At 32.7% G+C, this 18099-nt stretch overlaps 1 protein-coding gene across 1 annotated transcript in view; it reads right to left on the bottom strand.

Annotated features, from left to right (window-relative positions):
* Nucleotides 1-17312, bottom strand: part of LOC143085139 (dehydrogenase/reductase SDR family member 7-like) — a 30700-nt gene extending 13388 nt beyond the window's left edge. The window contains exons 1-2 of the mRNA XM_076261323.1: nt 17182-17312; nt 15386-15524 (exon numbers count right to left, since the gene is read on the bottom strand). Of these exons, the coding sequence (XP_076117438.1) occupies nt 15386-15512 (127 nt within the window). The 5' untranslated portion in view covers nt 15513-15524; nt 17182-17312. The remainder of the gene's footprint in view (nt 1-15385; nt 15525-17181) is intronic.
* Nucleotides 17313-18099: the final 787 nt, after the last annotated feature.

Raw genomic sequence — 18099 nt, 5'->3', positions numbered from 1 at the left:
TTCCATTTTTTGTACATAAATTAGGTTGTTAGTTTTCTGGTTTGAATTGTTTTCGTTGTCATTTCTGGACCTTTTATAGCTGACCATGCTGACTATGCAGTATAACTGGGAGTACTCTCAGATCTGTTCATTGTGTCTTTTTGTGTAGGGATGTACAAGTACCCGGCCATGTCCACTTGTATTTTTGTCCATCTGATGAGTTAAGCCTTTTTCAACTGATTTATATAGTTTATTCTTATGTTGCACTGTTATACCACTGTCGCAGGTTAGGGGGAGGGTTGGGATCCCCCTAACATGTTTAACCCCGCCACATTATTTATGTATGTGCCTGTCCCAAGTCAGGAGGCTGTAATTCAGTGGTTGTCGTTTGTTTATGTGTTACATATTTGTTTTTCATTCATTTATTTATATAAATAAGGCCGTTAGTTTTCTCGTTTGAGTTGTGTTACATTGTCTTATCGGGGCCTTTTATAGCTGACTATGCGGTATGGGCTTTGCTCATTGTTGAAGGCCGTACGGCGACATTTAGTTGTTAATGTCTGAATCATTTTGGTCTCTTGTGGACAGTTGTCTCATTGGCAATCATACCACATCTTCTTTTTTATATTTGTTCATTGTTAAGGCTGTAGGATGACCTTGAGTTGTTAATTTCTGTTTCATTTGGTCTCTCATGGGGAGTTGTCCAATCATACCCCATCTTCTTTTTTTTTATTGTCCTATGTACTATGAAAATAAAGTAAGATGAAACTTCTCAGTCAGACATATGCACCTAGTTGACCTTTTGCTAATTTGAAAATAATAAAATAGAGAAACTGGCCAAAAAAAACAAAAAGGTAACATTAAGCAATGAACCATAAAAATGAGGTCAAGATTGAATAAAACATGCCAGTCTAACATGTACATCCCTAAAAATTTTCATACAACAAATATACTTTGCATGTTTGCATACAATATTAGAAAACCCGACCAAAACACAAAAACTTAACAATAACCACTGAACCATGAAAATGAGGTCAGAGGATAGAAAACCAGATAAATTGACACAAATCCCTGTGGTAAGACAAAATGTGCCATAATATTAGTCCAAATGATAATAAAGTCTTGCATGGCTATTCTGTTCTGTTCTGGTTTAGAAAATCCCTCCTTCAAAGGAGCACTTTGCACAATGACGAATAAATGTTTATATATATATATACCTAAAAAGACATACTAGGTACGCCTCGTGAGATAAGTGTTGGTTACTGTCAAAGACCCTTACGCTTGCTTGGCGGAAGGTTTTTAATTATGAAGACGAGTTCGTACTCCATGAAGAGCAAAGCAAAGCTTCCTTGTTATGTATTCTACAGTGTAGCAGGCATCCATGCATTTACATTTGCAACCACAAGCACATATAAAGCTACTAGGGTCCAATATAAAGTTAGTGTCTAGCTATTTCAACTTTTTTCTTGGACGCCGTCATAGTAAAAAAAAATCCTTTCAAGGTGTAATAATTGTTTGTATTACAAAAAGAAGAAACCTAAATCTTACTTGTTAGTTGTTATGGGCTAACAAAAAAGATTTATTTAAAGTTGGTTATACATACAATACAACATAAGCTCTAGAGCTTTTATCCAACATATATATATATATATGACAAGCACAATACATAAAACATTAAGTTCATCACTGAGATAGTAGTCTCAGATAGAGGGAGACAGGGTCAACCAAACCCCTATTCAATCTGAATGTAGGACAGAAAGTCACGGTCAACAAGTCACAGACAAAAAGTCACAATTCAGTTTAGAGATTATTTTTCTTTGAACAAGAAAACACTTTTTTTGTATTTTTCTTGAAGTTTTATTTAAGAAGCAACTTAGTAATTAAAATTTATTCAATAAATATCAATAATAATCAAATAATTGTTATGAAAACAAAATTTCAAAGTGGCTTGGTACTTAAATGGCTTCAATTTGCCAATAAATATGGCCCCATAAATATATCCTTTGCAAGATTAAAATCTAATACATTTCCATTTATCGTGTTTATCAAGCTCTATGAGCAATTTCCTTAAATTGAAAATGAATATATGTAATAAAAAGAAAATATTTCAAGATCTTTTTCATATATATTCAAACCAATTGTCAACAATTTGTTTGTGACTTTTTGTCCTATCAAATTTGTGACTTCATGTCCTGTGACTTTTTGTCCTGCGACTTTCTGTCCGTTTACCTTCCATCTAAATCAGTAAACTGAATTATTGTTTTTTGCAGTAGTCCGGGTAACGAGTCGATATCTGTTATTAATCATGCAAATTGCGAGTCAACACTTACACACCTTTTTTCAGAATGTCAGCTAAAAACAAAGAATCACTGGTGATAGGGGAGTGTAACCGATGAATTGAACCTGAATCAGATAAGATTTTCCAAGTATTACGGAGTCGGAGAACCTCTTTATTTGATCACACTCACCGGGAGATTTAATAATGAGGCTACTAAAAACATTTCATTTTCCCATGTTCGCTGTTTTTCGCTATAATTATTTAAAGCTGAATAAAGCTATTTGAAAAATACATTAATTTGTGTTTTTTACTGCTACAAGATATTTGAATAAAATCACGTGAAAAAAATGCTAATTACGCACCAGTTGCTGAGCAGAGAATCATTTTAAGCCAGGAACAGTATATACTAACTGTAAGAATAGAAATTCCCTGTAAAAAGGCAGTCAAATCTTAACAGAACTGTAACTTAATGATACATGTATATCAAGTTCCAACACCTCACCCAGCACCCTGGCCCAGCACACTGAGTTAGCAAACTGGTGTGTGTCAGTCTTATAATATAAAACTGCGTAGGTTCATATCGTTAGATTTATCATTTGTTTGGATATTTTTAGGATCGTTGTAAAATTATATATCTTGAACTTTGTTAAAATACTATTTTGAATTGTTCAATTCGTTATATTTCATAATTTTGTCAAAGTGTACTTTTTAAAGTTTTAAATTTTAAAGATATAAAAACGAATATATAGATATATATTCCATTTTGATTTGAGGGAAATCTGTTTGAACTGTACTGACATGGTCAGTCAACTGATTTGTTGCAAAGCTGATTACAGGTAATTATAACATACAGTAATTTTCCATTACGACAGTGCGTGTACTCTCCGGTGTGTATAACGTAAAGTTTCTAGAGAACATCCTGTCTACGTGTAATACAGATTGATGACATTACACAAAATTTCTTTTGTTAAATGTGCTTAGGTATCTGTGTCTATTCCCTATTTCAACACCACAAATTTTTCGAAGAAAACAAATCAAAAAATCAATTATATGAAAAAAAGAAGAAAAGTAGCTAATATCAACTTCAGTAACTAGTAACTGCGCATTGAGTAATCATAATTTCAATATTGCATGAACCAACAAATGGAAGTTTTTAACGACCTTGACTGGCTATACAGCCCTTGCACGGTCGGTAATGAACCAACCCTTGACAAAACGTATACATGTAGGCCTATGTAAAAGTGTTTAAAAAGACCAATTCCTATTGGTTATATTGCACACTAGGACCTTAGATAACTAGAACTAAGCAGTGGTAGATCCAGAAATTCATAAGTGGGGACCCATTGACTGCCTAATAGGGGGTCCCTGCCAGTCATGCTTCAGTGATTCCCTATATAATCTCCCATTTTCCAAGATTAGTGTGTGGGGGTGGGGCTGGAAAAAAAACCTAAATCCGCCTCTGCTAATTGGGAAGTCATTTTGTCTGATACACACATATAAATACCTATAAAGTACAAAATGCTTCAAATATATGCATAAATAATAATGATACGTCTAAAAACCGTTAAGGATCTCCTCGGTGCACGCAAGACATAAAAAGTCACTTAGGACATGTATTTTAGTGTTGAGGGTATTCATTCGATTCATAACTTATTTCATAATCTTGTAATTTTTGTTTTGATAAAATTTGAGACATGAATACATGTATTGAGACATATAATACATGTATTATATGTCTCTGATAAAATAAAACCAACTTTAAAGAAGTTATTTAAGTTTGAATCGGCTGTCACCTGTGTTTTGCATTGGGATGCCAAAACATTAATGTTATTTACAAAAATGCCAAAACCTGCAAATATATTTTAGGCAAAAAGAGACATTTATAAATCGATGATTTTTACACTAAACGTTTTTATAATTTGTTATAGAAATATTAATAAGTACATGTACATAGTTTTATCAGAGACAACATATAATATAATTGTATTATATGTCTCTGGTTTTATCAAGGATTTGTATAGTAACTACACACATCCTTGGTTTTATAAAGTCCTTCATTGCTTCAACCCCTTGGTGAAATTTAAATGGCGAAACGATAATTAATAAACTATCTATCTATCGACATGCGCCGTTATTTAGGATTTTAGAATACGTCACGGATGACCGATGATCATTTTCAATACCAATCATCATTTGAATTTTGTCAATTGATCTTTAATGATTAGGACTGATTGGTGATGGCAAAGAATGTGTCTCTGTTGATGGTTATAAACACATAGAAGTAAAATTTGCAAAAAAAAGTTTACTTGGAAAAAAATATAAAATTATATGAATATGCTAAATAAATTTTTCTTTGGTATGTAATAATCGAAGACGTTTAGAAATATAAAGAATCTTCACATAGTTGGGAAATTTTCTATTCAAGTTATATCATTTAAAAACGTTTAGAAATATAGATCTTTTTCGATGTACAATTTGGCCCGCTTGGAGATCTTAATAATTGTTTGCCTACTTTCGTCTATTTATATTGCTGAAATTCTTTAATAAAAAACTTGTATAAGCCCTTGCTATAATATAATGAAACTCGTCGCCAATATCACCATAAAAACTTAAAGAACAGATACAATCTTATCCTAAATAGTTTGCCATCTAACAATTTAAAAAGAAATTTTGAGTCGAAACTGAAGTACCAAATCTTTAAAAAGAATCACCTTTTTTTGTAACAGTATAGACGTCGAAAATTAAACTCTATATATATATTCTTTTTTCAAAACTCCTGAAATAATTTAAAATTATATTTAGACAGCTTTCATATGCAAATCTTTTTAGAAGTATGTGAGCGTATTACCCCCCCCTTTTTTTTCCTTCTATAAAATTTATTTGTAAACGAATTTTGTGTCTTAATTTGTGTTTGCTAATTAACTGCGGTTCATGCTGTCAAAGGTAAAAAATGTCTCCTTGTGTATAAGTTATTGATAAAAAAATATTTGAAGCCGCCAGAAGAATAAATCATTTCCTGAACTTAAATACATTTATTTGTAAATAAAGACAATTTGCCTAAAACATTCTCTCATATATTTAAACAATTGTAAAATAATTAATTCAACAACTTTCTTTTACTTTTTACTTTTCTTCTTCATTTTTTTTTTTTTTTTTTTTTACCCATTGCTCTTCATTTACTGATCACAAATTTTTCGGATGCTTTTTATCCTATTTTCGTATCGAACTTACATGTTAGCAGTTGAACGGAATTAAGTACATTTTCCAGGAATTTACAACTTAAATTTTCAACAACAAAATTCCACACTTTTTTACTGGGATTTTTTTTTCTTCTGTTTTGAAGGCGCCACCAGTGACCCCGTAGCACACATAACCAACACCTCACATGGCGTATTCACGATGTTGAGGTATTGACCTACAATCACATTTATCAATATACAGCAAGTAGGTAATTTGGTGTTGAATGCCAGTAGGTCAGAATTTGTTAATTGAATTTTACCTGTAAAAGGGTCACTAGCTGTCAAATTCATGTTCATCGATTTTAATCAAATTCACATAACATGTGGTGTTGAATTGTTTATTAAAATTCCACGCACAATCTTGGCTGATATGCATAAAACCATTATTTCATGAACCTGCATGAAATATTGACTTATCACAGAACTCAAAAAATAAACCACCGAAAGTCCACATAAGAGATCATAAGAGGGTATAGAGAATAACGGACAAAGAAAAAAAGGAATAAAGAATAGTGAAAGAAAGAGAATAATGATAAAAAGTGTAAGTCATTAAAAATATAGCTTAAAAAAAAAAAAGAAGCCTCTTGCATCAATTTGAGGAATTAACCCAAGATTAATTTTACGGCGGCTTATTTTATTTTGGATTAAAAATAAACACAATTGACAAGTTTCCTTCCCCTGCATTTTCGATCGCACATGTAAATAGCACGTTGGTCTCAAATAAGACACTGATACATTACAACACTTGCCGTCAGTATTTGAAAATATTAATTAAGAAGGTATAGAAAATTAATGCACGCACACTATTATCCACCACAGGCCTAAATTATGGAACGCCATGACTGCCTTATGTTAATGATCAGCATTATATGCAGTGCTCACACCATTATATTAAGTGCTCACAACATTATATTAAGTGCTCACAACATTATATGCAGTGCTCACACCATTATGTTAAGTGCTCACAACATTATACTAAGGGCTCACAACATTATATTAAGTGCTCACAACATTATATGCAGTGCTCACACCATTATATTAAGTGCTCACAACATTATATTAAGTGCTCACAACATTATATTAAGTGCTCACACCATTATATGAAGTGCTCACAACATTATACGTTTTTTGTTGTATGATTAGATTGTTGTATGATGAGATTGATGTATGATGAGATCATTCGGTAAACATCGTTTTTTAGCGGAAATTACCGAATCCATAATTTGTAAATTACGGTAATGCCCAGCAAACAAATTTAAACAGTTATTAATGTTTGGTGCAAAAAAACTAGTTTGTGAATTTAAATTCTTTTAAGAATATAATTCGGACTACGCCGCATTTTTGCTCCTGTCCCAAGTCAGGAGCCTCTGGTCTTTGTTTTTCTTATATTATTTTAATTTTAGTTTCTTGTGTACAATTTGGAAATTAGTATGGCGTTCATTATCACTGAACTAATATATATTCGTTTATGGGCCAGCTGAAGGACGCCTCCGGGTTCGGGAATTTCTCGTTACATTGAAGAACTGTTGGTGACCTTCTGCCGTTGTTTTTTCTATGGAGTCGGGTTGTTGTCTCTTTGATACATTCCCCATTTCCATTCTCGATTTTATGCTAGTATACATAAAAGTCAAATTAGTTTCGACAATTTTCCATTTTTTTTCCCGTGAGTGATCCCTATCCATGAGAAAGAAGCCCCACAGAAACAATCAAGATCCGCCGTCAAAAGTAACTTTCCAGATAACGAAAAAAATATTCAGATATGAAATTTTCAACCTTTTACATTGATCCTAACATGGGATATGGAAAAAAATTGGTAGCAAAAATAACAGAAATCCTCAGACTATAGACAAGCTTGTATGTGAGAAGAATTAGAACGCCAATCACAACAACGAGAAGAATTCACAGTAAAACAATACCAGAAGTTCTCCATTAATATAATTATATTACAATTATATATTGACATAATAATGAGTATCTTTTTTTTTTTGTGCTTCCGTTACAAAATAAATGGTGTGGACTTTAAATAAAATCAAAGAAGTGCTCAGCAACAAATAGCATTCCTCTTTTTTGTGTTGTTGCTATCATCTGGACCTAAACACAAATTTGAATCTTTTTTCGAGGTCCATTGTTTTCAAAGAAGTGCGATCTAAAAGATATTATTCTTCTATGACTTGTAGTTGATTATATTTTGTATCTTAATGTACCTTAACCAGAATTAATTTAGGTCAAGTAGTTATCAAAGGTACCAGGATTATAATTTAGTACGCCAAATGCTTGTTTCGTCTACATAAGACTCATCAGTGACGCTCATATCAAAATATTTATACATCCAAATAAGTACAAAGTTGAAGAGCATTGAAAATGACTCCTTTTTCATGGACAATCGTTACTATCCAATAATAGTAAATCATTCTATTTTACTCACAGTTTGTTTCAATCTTTCCCTAAATGCAAAACTTAGATGCATGTTTTTTTTTATTAGTTGTTAGTGGCTTTGAACTAGCTCAGTAATTGCGAGTACTCTCAGATCAGTACTTATAGTGTCTTTTTGTTGTTGGGATATAGAAGTAGCCGCCCACGTCTACTCTATTTTCTGGTAGATGGATTTATATTTGTACCCATCTGATGAGTTAAGCCTTTTACAACTGATTTTCATAGTTCGTTCTTATGTTGTTCTGTTACGCCACTGTCCCAGGTTAGAGGGAGGGTTGGTATCCCGCTAACATGTTAAAACCCGCCGCACATTCTGTATATGTGGCTGTCCCAAGTCAGGAGGTGCCTTTATTTCAGTGGTTGTCGTTTGTTAATGTGTTATATACATGTTAGTTTTTCGATCGTTTGTTTGTACATAAATTAGGAATGTTTTACGTTTATCATTTCGGGGCCTTCTATAGCTGCATGACTATGCAGTATGGGCTTTGCTCATTGCTGAAGGCCGTACTGTGGCCGTTTAGTTGTTAATTTCTGTGATGTCATTTTGTCTCTTGTGGAAAGTTGTTTCATTATCAAGCATACCACTTTTTTTATATATATTAACCGTGCAAAATGACGAACAAACGTAGTAAACGTTTTTCATCCCCACAAACTCAGTTTTCATAAGAGATGATAACTTTAAAGAAAATAATGTTAAACTGGGTTTTGAAAGGGTAAAATTTATGGATTTTTTTGAAAAAAAGTGTGTTTCCAGTTTTTGGAGAAAAAACTAATTTGTTTTTGATTCTGAGAAAAAAAATTTGGTTGATTCACCCCTAGCTGCCAATATATGTAATGCTAAAATTGAATTAAAAAAAATATTTTCGACTTGTCGCGAAAAAAATAAAAATGAATAGCCCCCCCTCCCCCCCAAAAAAAATTAAATGGTTGCTGCCTAAAGTTATGTTAAACACCTACAATAAAATGCTTTAAACTGCATTTTCCATATCTGTTAGATACTTATTCATGTGAAATGACAAATTCTGAAAATGGATGCCAAAAATGACTCAATCATGACACTCTTGAAATCATGACATATATAAGCTAGCGTAATATGACGCTTATGTGTTATAGAAAGCTGACTGTTTTATTCAAAAGGTAATTAAGCTTTTTTTAAACTGAGTACGGACTATAAAGTGGCACCTTGCTAAAGTTCTTCAGTAGGAAATGAACTCGAGGAATATGTCATACAAATTTCCCTTCGATATTTCATTAAATAAACTTTTTATTATTTCACTTACATTTTGCCATTCGTATTTCTTACGACGAACAGAACTACTTTAATCATTCACTTCTTAGTTTCATCTTTTCCTTACTTATTTCAATCAGTTTTAAATATTGTATACTGCCTTATGATCACATGACTTTAATAACTGTTTAAATTTGTTTGCTGGGCATTACCGTAATTTACAAATTATGGATTCGGTAATTTCCGCTAAAAAACGATGTTTACCGAATGATCTCATCATACATCAATCTCATCATACAACAATCTCATCATACAACAATCTCATCATACAACAAAAAACGTATAATGTTGTGAGCACTTCATATAATATTGTGAGCACTTCATATAATGTTGTGATCACTTCATATAATGTTGTGACCACTGCATATAATGTTTTGAACACTTCATATAATGCTTTGACCACTGCATATAATGTTGGGAGCACTTAATATAATGTTGTGAGCACATAATATAATGTTGTGAGCACTTAATATAATGTTGTGAGCACTTAATATAATGATGTGAGCACTGCATATAATGGTGTGAGCACTTAATATAATGTTGTGAGCCCTTAATATAATGTTGTGAGCACTTAATATAATGGTGTGAGCACTGCATACAATGTTGTGAGCACTTAATATAATGTTGTGAGCACTTAATATAATGTTGTGAGCACTTAATATAATGATGTGAGCACTTCATATAATGGTGTGAGCACTTAATATAATGTTGTGAGCCCTTAATATAATGTTGTGAGCACTTAATATAATGGTGTGAGCACTGCATATAATGTTGTGAGCACTTAATATAATGTTGTGAGCACTTAATATAATGATGTGAGCACTTCATATAATGGTGTGAGCACTTAATATAATGTTGTGAGCCCTTAATATAATGTTGTGAGCACTTAATATAATGGTGTGAGCACTGCATATAATGTTGTGAGCACTTAATATAATGTTGTGAGCACTTAATATAATGGTGTGAGCACTGCATATAATGCTGATCATTAACATAAGGCAGTCATGGCGTTCCATACTAAATCGTTAGTCCGCAAACAACGAGGGTGATAAAAAACCCAGCACTTTGAACACAGCCACCGGCATGCTATGAATTTGAAAGCTTCCCAAATTGAGCCCAAATTAGTAACTATCAAGTTCTATTAACCATAGAAAACTGTTGTCCTTCTTTATCAAAAAATGAAATTTAAATCAATTTATTCATATATTTGACCGACTAGAATTAATTGGGGAATTTAAACCAATTCCTATTGTAAGTGATAAAACTATCAGATCATAATATCACAGTCTTCACGCCGAGTGGCAGCCCAGGCAGCCCAGGCTGGTAAAATTGCTCTCGGGCCTGTAAAAATTAGACCTACAGGCCAACAGAATTTAACTAAAAAAATTTAAAAATTGAGCTGCGGGCCTGTAGATTTAGCAGTTCAGCGTGAAGACTGATATCAGGGTGATTGAAATGAGGAAAAGGGGGGGGGGTGGCGATCAGGTATTTTGGGGGGAAGAAAGAAGGGAGGGTGAGTCCACCCCCTTCAATTTGATAATATGCTATTATCTTGTAAACGGTTTAGATCCCCACCCCTAAAGATCCCCACCCCTAAACCATATATATTCTTGAATGGGACAATAAAATGAATCAATTAAAATTAAAGGGAAGTCCCTGGGGGGTAACCCCACCCCATTCAATTTGAGAATGTGCTATTATCTTGTAAACGGTTTAGATCCCCACCCCTAAACAATATATATTCTTGAATGGGACTATAAAACAAATCAATTAAAATTAAAGGTTAGTCCCTGGGGGTCACCCATCCCCGTTCAATTTGAGAATGTGCTATTATCTTGTAAACGGTCCAGATCCCCACCCCTAAACCATATATATTCTTGAATGGGACGATAAAACAAATCAATTAAAATTAAAAGGAAGTCCCTGGGGGTCACCCCGTCCCGTTCAATTTGAGAATGTGCTATTATCTTGTAAACGGTCAAGATCCCCACCCCTAAACCATATATATTCTTGTATGGAACAATAAAACACATCAAATGAAATATAGGGAGAGTCCATGGGGGGTCACCCCCACCCTCACATGTTTGAAAAACTTTTAAATGGTTGAGATCCCCAGTGGTTAAGTGAAAAAAATTCCGGATCACAGGGGGAGGATTCTAGGGGTTGGTAGTTCAACTTGGAACCCCTCCTTTTTTTTGGACACTCAATGCATTTGAATGGGAACATATAGTTGGAACCACCCCTCCTAAATCTTTGGTTGGGAACAGGGAACCCCCTTTATAAAATGGCTGGATCCATCCAGGCATACCATCTAGCTAGCTATTAAGGCTATAAAAATATGAAATAAATCAAACAAGGAAATTAACGGTGTAGGCAACTGTTTTGAATTTAAAAAAAAGCCTTTATTAACAATGTTAAATTTTGTGTGCATTTATTTTTGCTTATTTTCAATAACAAATAAATAATGGACAGAATTGCGTGATTGATTATTGTAATTTACGAAAAATCTGCATACATGTTATAAAATGGGAAGTAGAAACTGGAAATTTGTCAAAGAGACAACAACACAAGTGACAACCAAAGAGCAGACAACGACCGAAGGTCACCTATGGGTCTTCAATGCAGTGAGGAAATTTTGGCACTGGTCTTCAACTCATAAATATGTCTCAGAAATGAGAATGATATACAGCTCTCATTTGCATTAATAAAAACCTCACAATATGTTCTGAATATCAGAATATACAGTATTGCAAGATACTCTCATATTGTACACATATGGAGCTGAGAAACTGTAAAATTAATCATGCTAATTTAACATTTAAGTCCTCGGAATCAATCTTAATATGCATACTGTTGTACAAAGGAATATAAGTATGCAAAAGACATATATATATATATATATGGTCTTCAAAAATAAGAGTATCAATGCTATTAATTTATGACAAGCTCTTAATCAAGTTATTATTTTGGTTTGTTTAAATATTTAGGAGGTTAGTATGACCTCCTTTTTTGTGATGATGTTTTCCTTTTAAGCTGGGAAAAATTGTTTGTATCAACAAAAATAAAAACACAAAGTTAATCTAGAATTATGTTTTTATCATTTTTTTATGTTTAGATCATGTAGATTGTCAGCAAGATGAAAAGAAAAAAAAAATATGCAGCTCAAAAGTCAAAATGTGGATAAGCTGAGGTTCAAGGTCCTACTTTTGCAGATTTTCATATTTTGCGTGAATGAATTTAAAGTTTATACCATGGACAGCAGAGAAAGAAAAAAAAAACTTTCAATTTTCCTGCTTCTGAAGGATAAATGTAAAACATCTTGTTTTTGGTAAGTTTTATGCTCTGTTTTAATAGTGTTGGTGCATTCATCTGTCCAGTCCTTCCTCTAAATTTTATCCTCTTTAATTTCAGTAAGTAGCCTGTGGATTTACATATATATACTCAAAATTTAGTACTAATATTAAGGGATTTTAGCATGACATCCTGCCGAATGCTTGTTAATCATGTTTATGTTCCAGAACATATGAGTATTTAGACTACGCGTACAGTCTGCCCAATTTTAAGAAGTTGGTCAAGTTTATTAGAAACAAATATACATTACAGATCAACATAACTGAAATCTTTAATAGATTAATACAAAAAGTTTAATTGCAGTAGAAATAAAAATACATGTTTGGTTGAGCTCTGGTATTATAGACAGTACAAGTACCGGGTATACTCAAATGGTCTGATTGTAAGCATATGGTCGGACTTTAAGAGTATACTTATATGTTTCGGACCATAAACGTACGGTCCAAATACTTATATGGTCTGAAACATTTATACATGTCTTAAAATAAGTATCTGACAAACACGTTGGTGTTTGTGAACTTGGTAATAAGTTATTTGATAGAAATATAATGTTTTCAGATTATAAAAATAAAAATATCCCATATTTACTTTTAATAAAGAAGAAGATTATTGATGTATGTATAACTGTAAAATGAGACAGCAAGCCAACAACACAAAAAATAAGTATGAAACAATATATTTTTTTGTATCAATGTTATAATCATGATAATTTCCAATATGTCCGAAGATTTCAAGGTATTTTTACATTGAAATAAAACACAAATTGAACTCTGTCAGAACTTCAAAAGCTTAAAGATATATTGTTTCTGTTGTCTGCATTTTGTATAATATATTGAAATTCTAGTGAATAATGGAATATGTTATTATAATTGCCTAAAGTTTTAACATTGATCTTTATATATGATATAAATAACTTGGGGAAAATACCCATACGTTATAAAGAAGAATAAATTAATTGATTATTATATACCGGTAGTATTAGAATAGGAAGATGTGGTATTTGCTAATTTGACAACTCTCCATCAGAGACCAAAGGATGTAAGAGGTTAGAAACTGATGACATTGGACAACCTTTAACAATCAGTAAAATCCATACCGCATAGCTATTTTTATTAAAAATCATATTATTGCTACATGTATGCAAAAATTTTTATATAATACTTCAGATTTTATTGGTTCTTTTTCAGAAGGATTGAAATTCATCATCTAGAATAAATGGAGAAAACATAGAAACAAGACCAGAATAAATTCAAAGACAAAAGTTGGATCAGCTATTATTTTCATTACTCAGTCAATAATTTGAAGTTCTTTTAAATACCAAAGATATTGAAACCACAATAATGTCAATGTTCTGTGCGCTTAATGACCAAAAAGTGGACTATAAGATCACACAATGCTGGATGATAAGAAACTATTAATGTTTTATGTGGAGGGATATTGTGAAAAATAGATTTACTTAAATAGCTACTGTAAATTCAAGAATTGTTGTGAGGGTTTATATTTGCAAAAATTGCAACACAGATGTAAACGCAATAATTTAAACTCCCATTTAGAAATATTTTATATGAATTAAACTGATCTCAAAATCGTAAAAAATTAAAATCTCATATTAGTCTTAAATGACAAAAATCCAATAATAAATGCACGCAATAATTTCTGAATTTACAGTACTAGTATGTTCAGCCTTATATTAGAGTTTTTCATTGATTTCAAATGGTAAATAATAGTGTTTCAAGAAAGTATTCTATAATTCATAAATAAACATATATTGATACTAACATTATCTACTTTGTTGTTTAAAAGTTTAGTTTTGAACAGTTATAGAACAATATGTTGAATTAACATTTCCAAAGAAAAAAGATATTCAATTAATAAGATTCATCTTATAACAATTTACTACCAAATAGAATGCATTGTAACATACACATTACTGTATATTTATATCTATATATTTATAATTTGAATCCCATAGGATTTTATTTTGTCCCATGGGATATTAAAAATCCCATGGGATAATAATAATCCCATGGGATTTTTTTTGTCCCATGGGACAACAAATATCCCATGGGACTACAATTATCCCATGGGACCAAAAAAAATCCCATGGGATTTAACCAAAATCCCATGGGATAATGGTAAATCCCATGGGATTTTGCCCTGTCCCATGGGATATTGAAAATCCCATGTTTTTATAAATCAAATAGAAAAATAAATATAATAGTAACAGTAGAAAACCAATGAAATTATTGAATCCCATGTAATTCTGCACATTTTGGTTATATTCATGACATTGTAGCTCTTATTTGAGGCGGCGGCGGATTTGCAAATGAGTGTTTTGCAAATTTAAAGTGTCCAGTGTTATATGTACATGTACATTGTATTGTTAAAAACAGCCCATATTTATGTAGCAGAAGCATTTTACTTTCCAATAAATAACAAATAGTTTACATGTTAACAATTTTGTAAAATTGCTATATTTAAGGGCCAAAAAGGGGTGTTACCGGACGTACAGACTCCTTTGTTTTACATACACACGTATTAAAATTAATTGCGGTTTTTATCATACGCAATCATAGGTTTGAACGTTGTTTTCAATTTAGACTTGTATATATATATATATTTATATATATGTATATAAAACTGTTGGATTTGAAATGAGCAGTGTTTTAATCCCTTAATATGTAAGTTCAACATTTGTTTATTCTAAAATATATCTGATATAATTACACTGTTACAAGTATATATACATTAAAAATACACGTAAAATAGAATACAATATTGTTATACGATCGATATTTTCAGTCTCCAAACACTTACTTGGTGATTTTCCGAATTTTTCAGCGATTTGAAGTAAAAGATCACAGTCTCCCAAGACTACCATGACTAGAGCTATGATGAAACATGTCAGCATAAACAAGCATATCAAATACAACCAGTCCATCATTCCGATAGGTCTCTAAAATGTATGAAAATCTTATTTTCATTTATAATATACATGTAAGAGTGATCAAAGTTTACTTCCGTCACATTCAGGAAATTTCATTAAAAGATACTTCGCCTTACGTATTGCATGTACTGTAAATGTAGGTAATATGAATTTTAAACTGTTAACTGTTTTCAACCCACTGTGTTAACTGTTATCATGTTTGCATTTGTTGTTAACTGTTTTTGCCAAAATCGAGGTGTTGTTAACATGTTAACGGACCCCCTATTGCCCCCTTAAATGGATGACGACGACAACGATGCAAAAGACGAAGAAGATGAAGATTGCAATTTACCATTCGGTGACAAATTAAACGATCATAAAGACAAAAACATGTTGATATATCGATGTTGATATGGTAATAAAATGAACCCTGCTTTGTACAAGGCCAACTTGTTAAATCGGATTTTCTGCTTGCTAGTTCACAAGATAACAATCCAACCTAAAAATCGCCGTTCTTGTTTTCACAGTATTTAAATCACAAAATAGATCAATTCATGGTAATTATTAAAAGTGAGAAGATGTGACCGTATGATTGCCAACGAGACAAACGGAAGGACGACTACGGGTGCGGGAGTTTCTCGCTTCATTGAGACCCATTGGTGGCCTTCGGCTGTTGTCTGCTCCATGGTCGGACTGTTGTTGCTTTGACACATTCCCCATTTCCTTTCTCAATTTTATTCCATCAAAGACCAGATGACATAGAAGTAAACAACTTCTATGGGACATCGTAGGGCCTTGAACAATGAGCAAAACCCATACCTCACAGTCAGCTATAAAAGACATCGAAATGTCAGACAACTGTAAAACAATTCAAACGAAAAAACTGACGGTCTGATCATGCCGATTCAAGATGTGTAAATTTCTTCATAAAATGAATTTTCTCAATTAAATTGCCTGATGAAACGATACTGATATTGACTGATAACTGAATTAAAAAAAAAAATATATTCAATGACATGAAAACATTATCTTTACCAAATAATAACATAGGCGGATCCAAAAAAGGGGGGGGGGCTGGGGGGCCCGTACCCCTCTTTCGTGGAAAAATTTTGTTGATTATATAGGGAATCACTGAAGCATGACTGGAGCGTGCCCCCCTTAGGTCAACCAGAGGGCCTACTTATGAAAAGTTCTGGATCCGCCACTGAATAAATTACCCGACCAAGCTTAAATTTGAAAGTTGACAATGGCACCATAAGAGCACGTATTTCTAAAAGATGAAGAGGTTAAGGTGGTAGCACATATATATATATATACTTGAAGTTGTTTTTGTCAATTTGGGGATGGGGTGGTTGTGTTAGTATCACACTCGTTCGTGATTTTAAAGCTTTCGTACAAGTGTTGATATAAGCCAACCCCTTCCCCCTTCCCCTCCCACCTCATTGACAGAAACAATTGCCTGTGGATGGTAGGCAAATTATTTTCTTTTAATAAAAAAATATAATCTTCTTGATATGAATATAGACATGTTGGATAAAACGACAATAAGCTGACATGATTAATAACTTACACAGTAAAGTCATGTGATAGACAAAGTCACGAAACTAACTCTTGATGTGTTGAGACGAGTAACATGTAAATGAAGAACTGCGAATAGCAATAAACAGCTACAACTAAACTGACTTACCTTTAAAACTCAGATAAAAAGCTGTTAAAATATATCATCCTTCCGGCTTATCACTCTCACGTCCTAAATATTGACATATATTTGATCGGTTATTTTTATCACTTCCAAAACTAGGAGCACCTTTTCAAGCCAGGTCGCAGAAAGAATAATCAAATTAATATGATCTAATATGAGCATGAAGGAAATCGTCCGACGACTCCTTATTGTAGGTATTGCCCTTTAATGACGATTTTTGTCATTTTGTTTTTGCGTTTTGACTTATATAATAAAAATCATAATAGATAAGTAGACACTTTCAATTACAAAAATGATCACCAAAGTAAGGTAAGATCTACGAACAAGTAAAATTTTACCCATATAGGTAGTTGACTAACACTCTTTATTAGAGTGGTTGCCCTTAAATGAGGATTTATTTTATCCTCTTTTGCGTTTTGAGCAAAACCGAAAGAAAGTAGAGAGAAACTAAACAGTCTAAATGATTAGCAATACAAGATCAACAAAACAGAGCCTTTGACTATGCATTCCAGTGGCGGATCCAGAGAGGGGCGTAGAGGGCGTACGCCGCCCCCCCCCCCCTCTTTGCTTGGACATTTTTTTTTTGTAAAAGTTTAATGATTTATCAGACTAGACGACGTGAACTTTGCCATTTCCCGTGCATTTATTTTATGTGACAATTCTTTACTTATAAAGATATTTTCCGCTGGTGTATACTAACTGAAAGTCATGTGATTCACTATGGTGGAGTTGACCAGTGCGTCGAAAAAACGTCACTCAGTCATTTCGAAATTTAAATTACCGTTACAAATTGCTTAGGCTGAGCATGACAATCTTCAAGGTGACACAGGATTGAGCAAGAACATATTGACTTCTATTTCATTAGTCCACAAAACAGTAATACTAGTTATATTAGTACACTCT

This window comes from Mytilus galloprovincialis, chromosome 8, assembly GCF_965363235.1.
Source record: "Mytilus galloprovincialis chromosome 8, xbMytGall1.hap1.1, whole genome shotgun sequence".
In the NCBI taxonomy this organism is placed as follows: Eukaryota; Metazoa; Mollusca; class Bivalvia; order Mytilida; family Mytilidae; genus Mytilus; species Mytilus galloprovincialis.
This window is presented reverse-complemented; position numbering and strand designations above follow the sequence as displayed.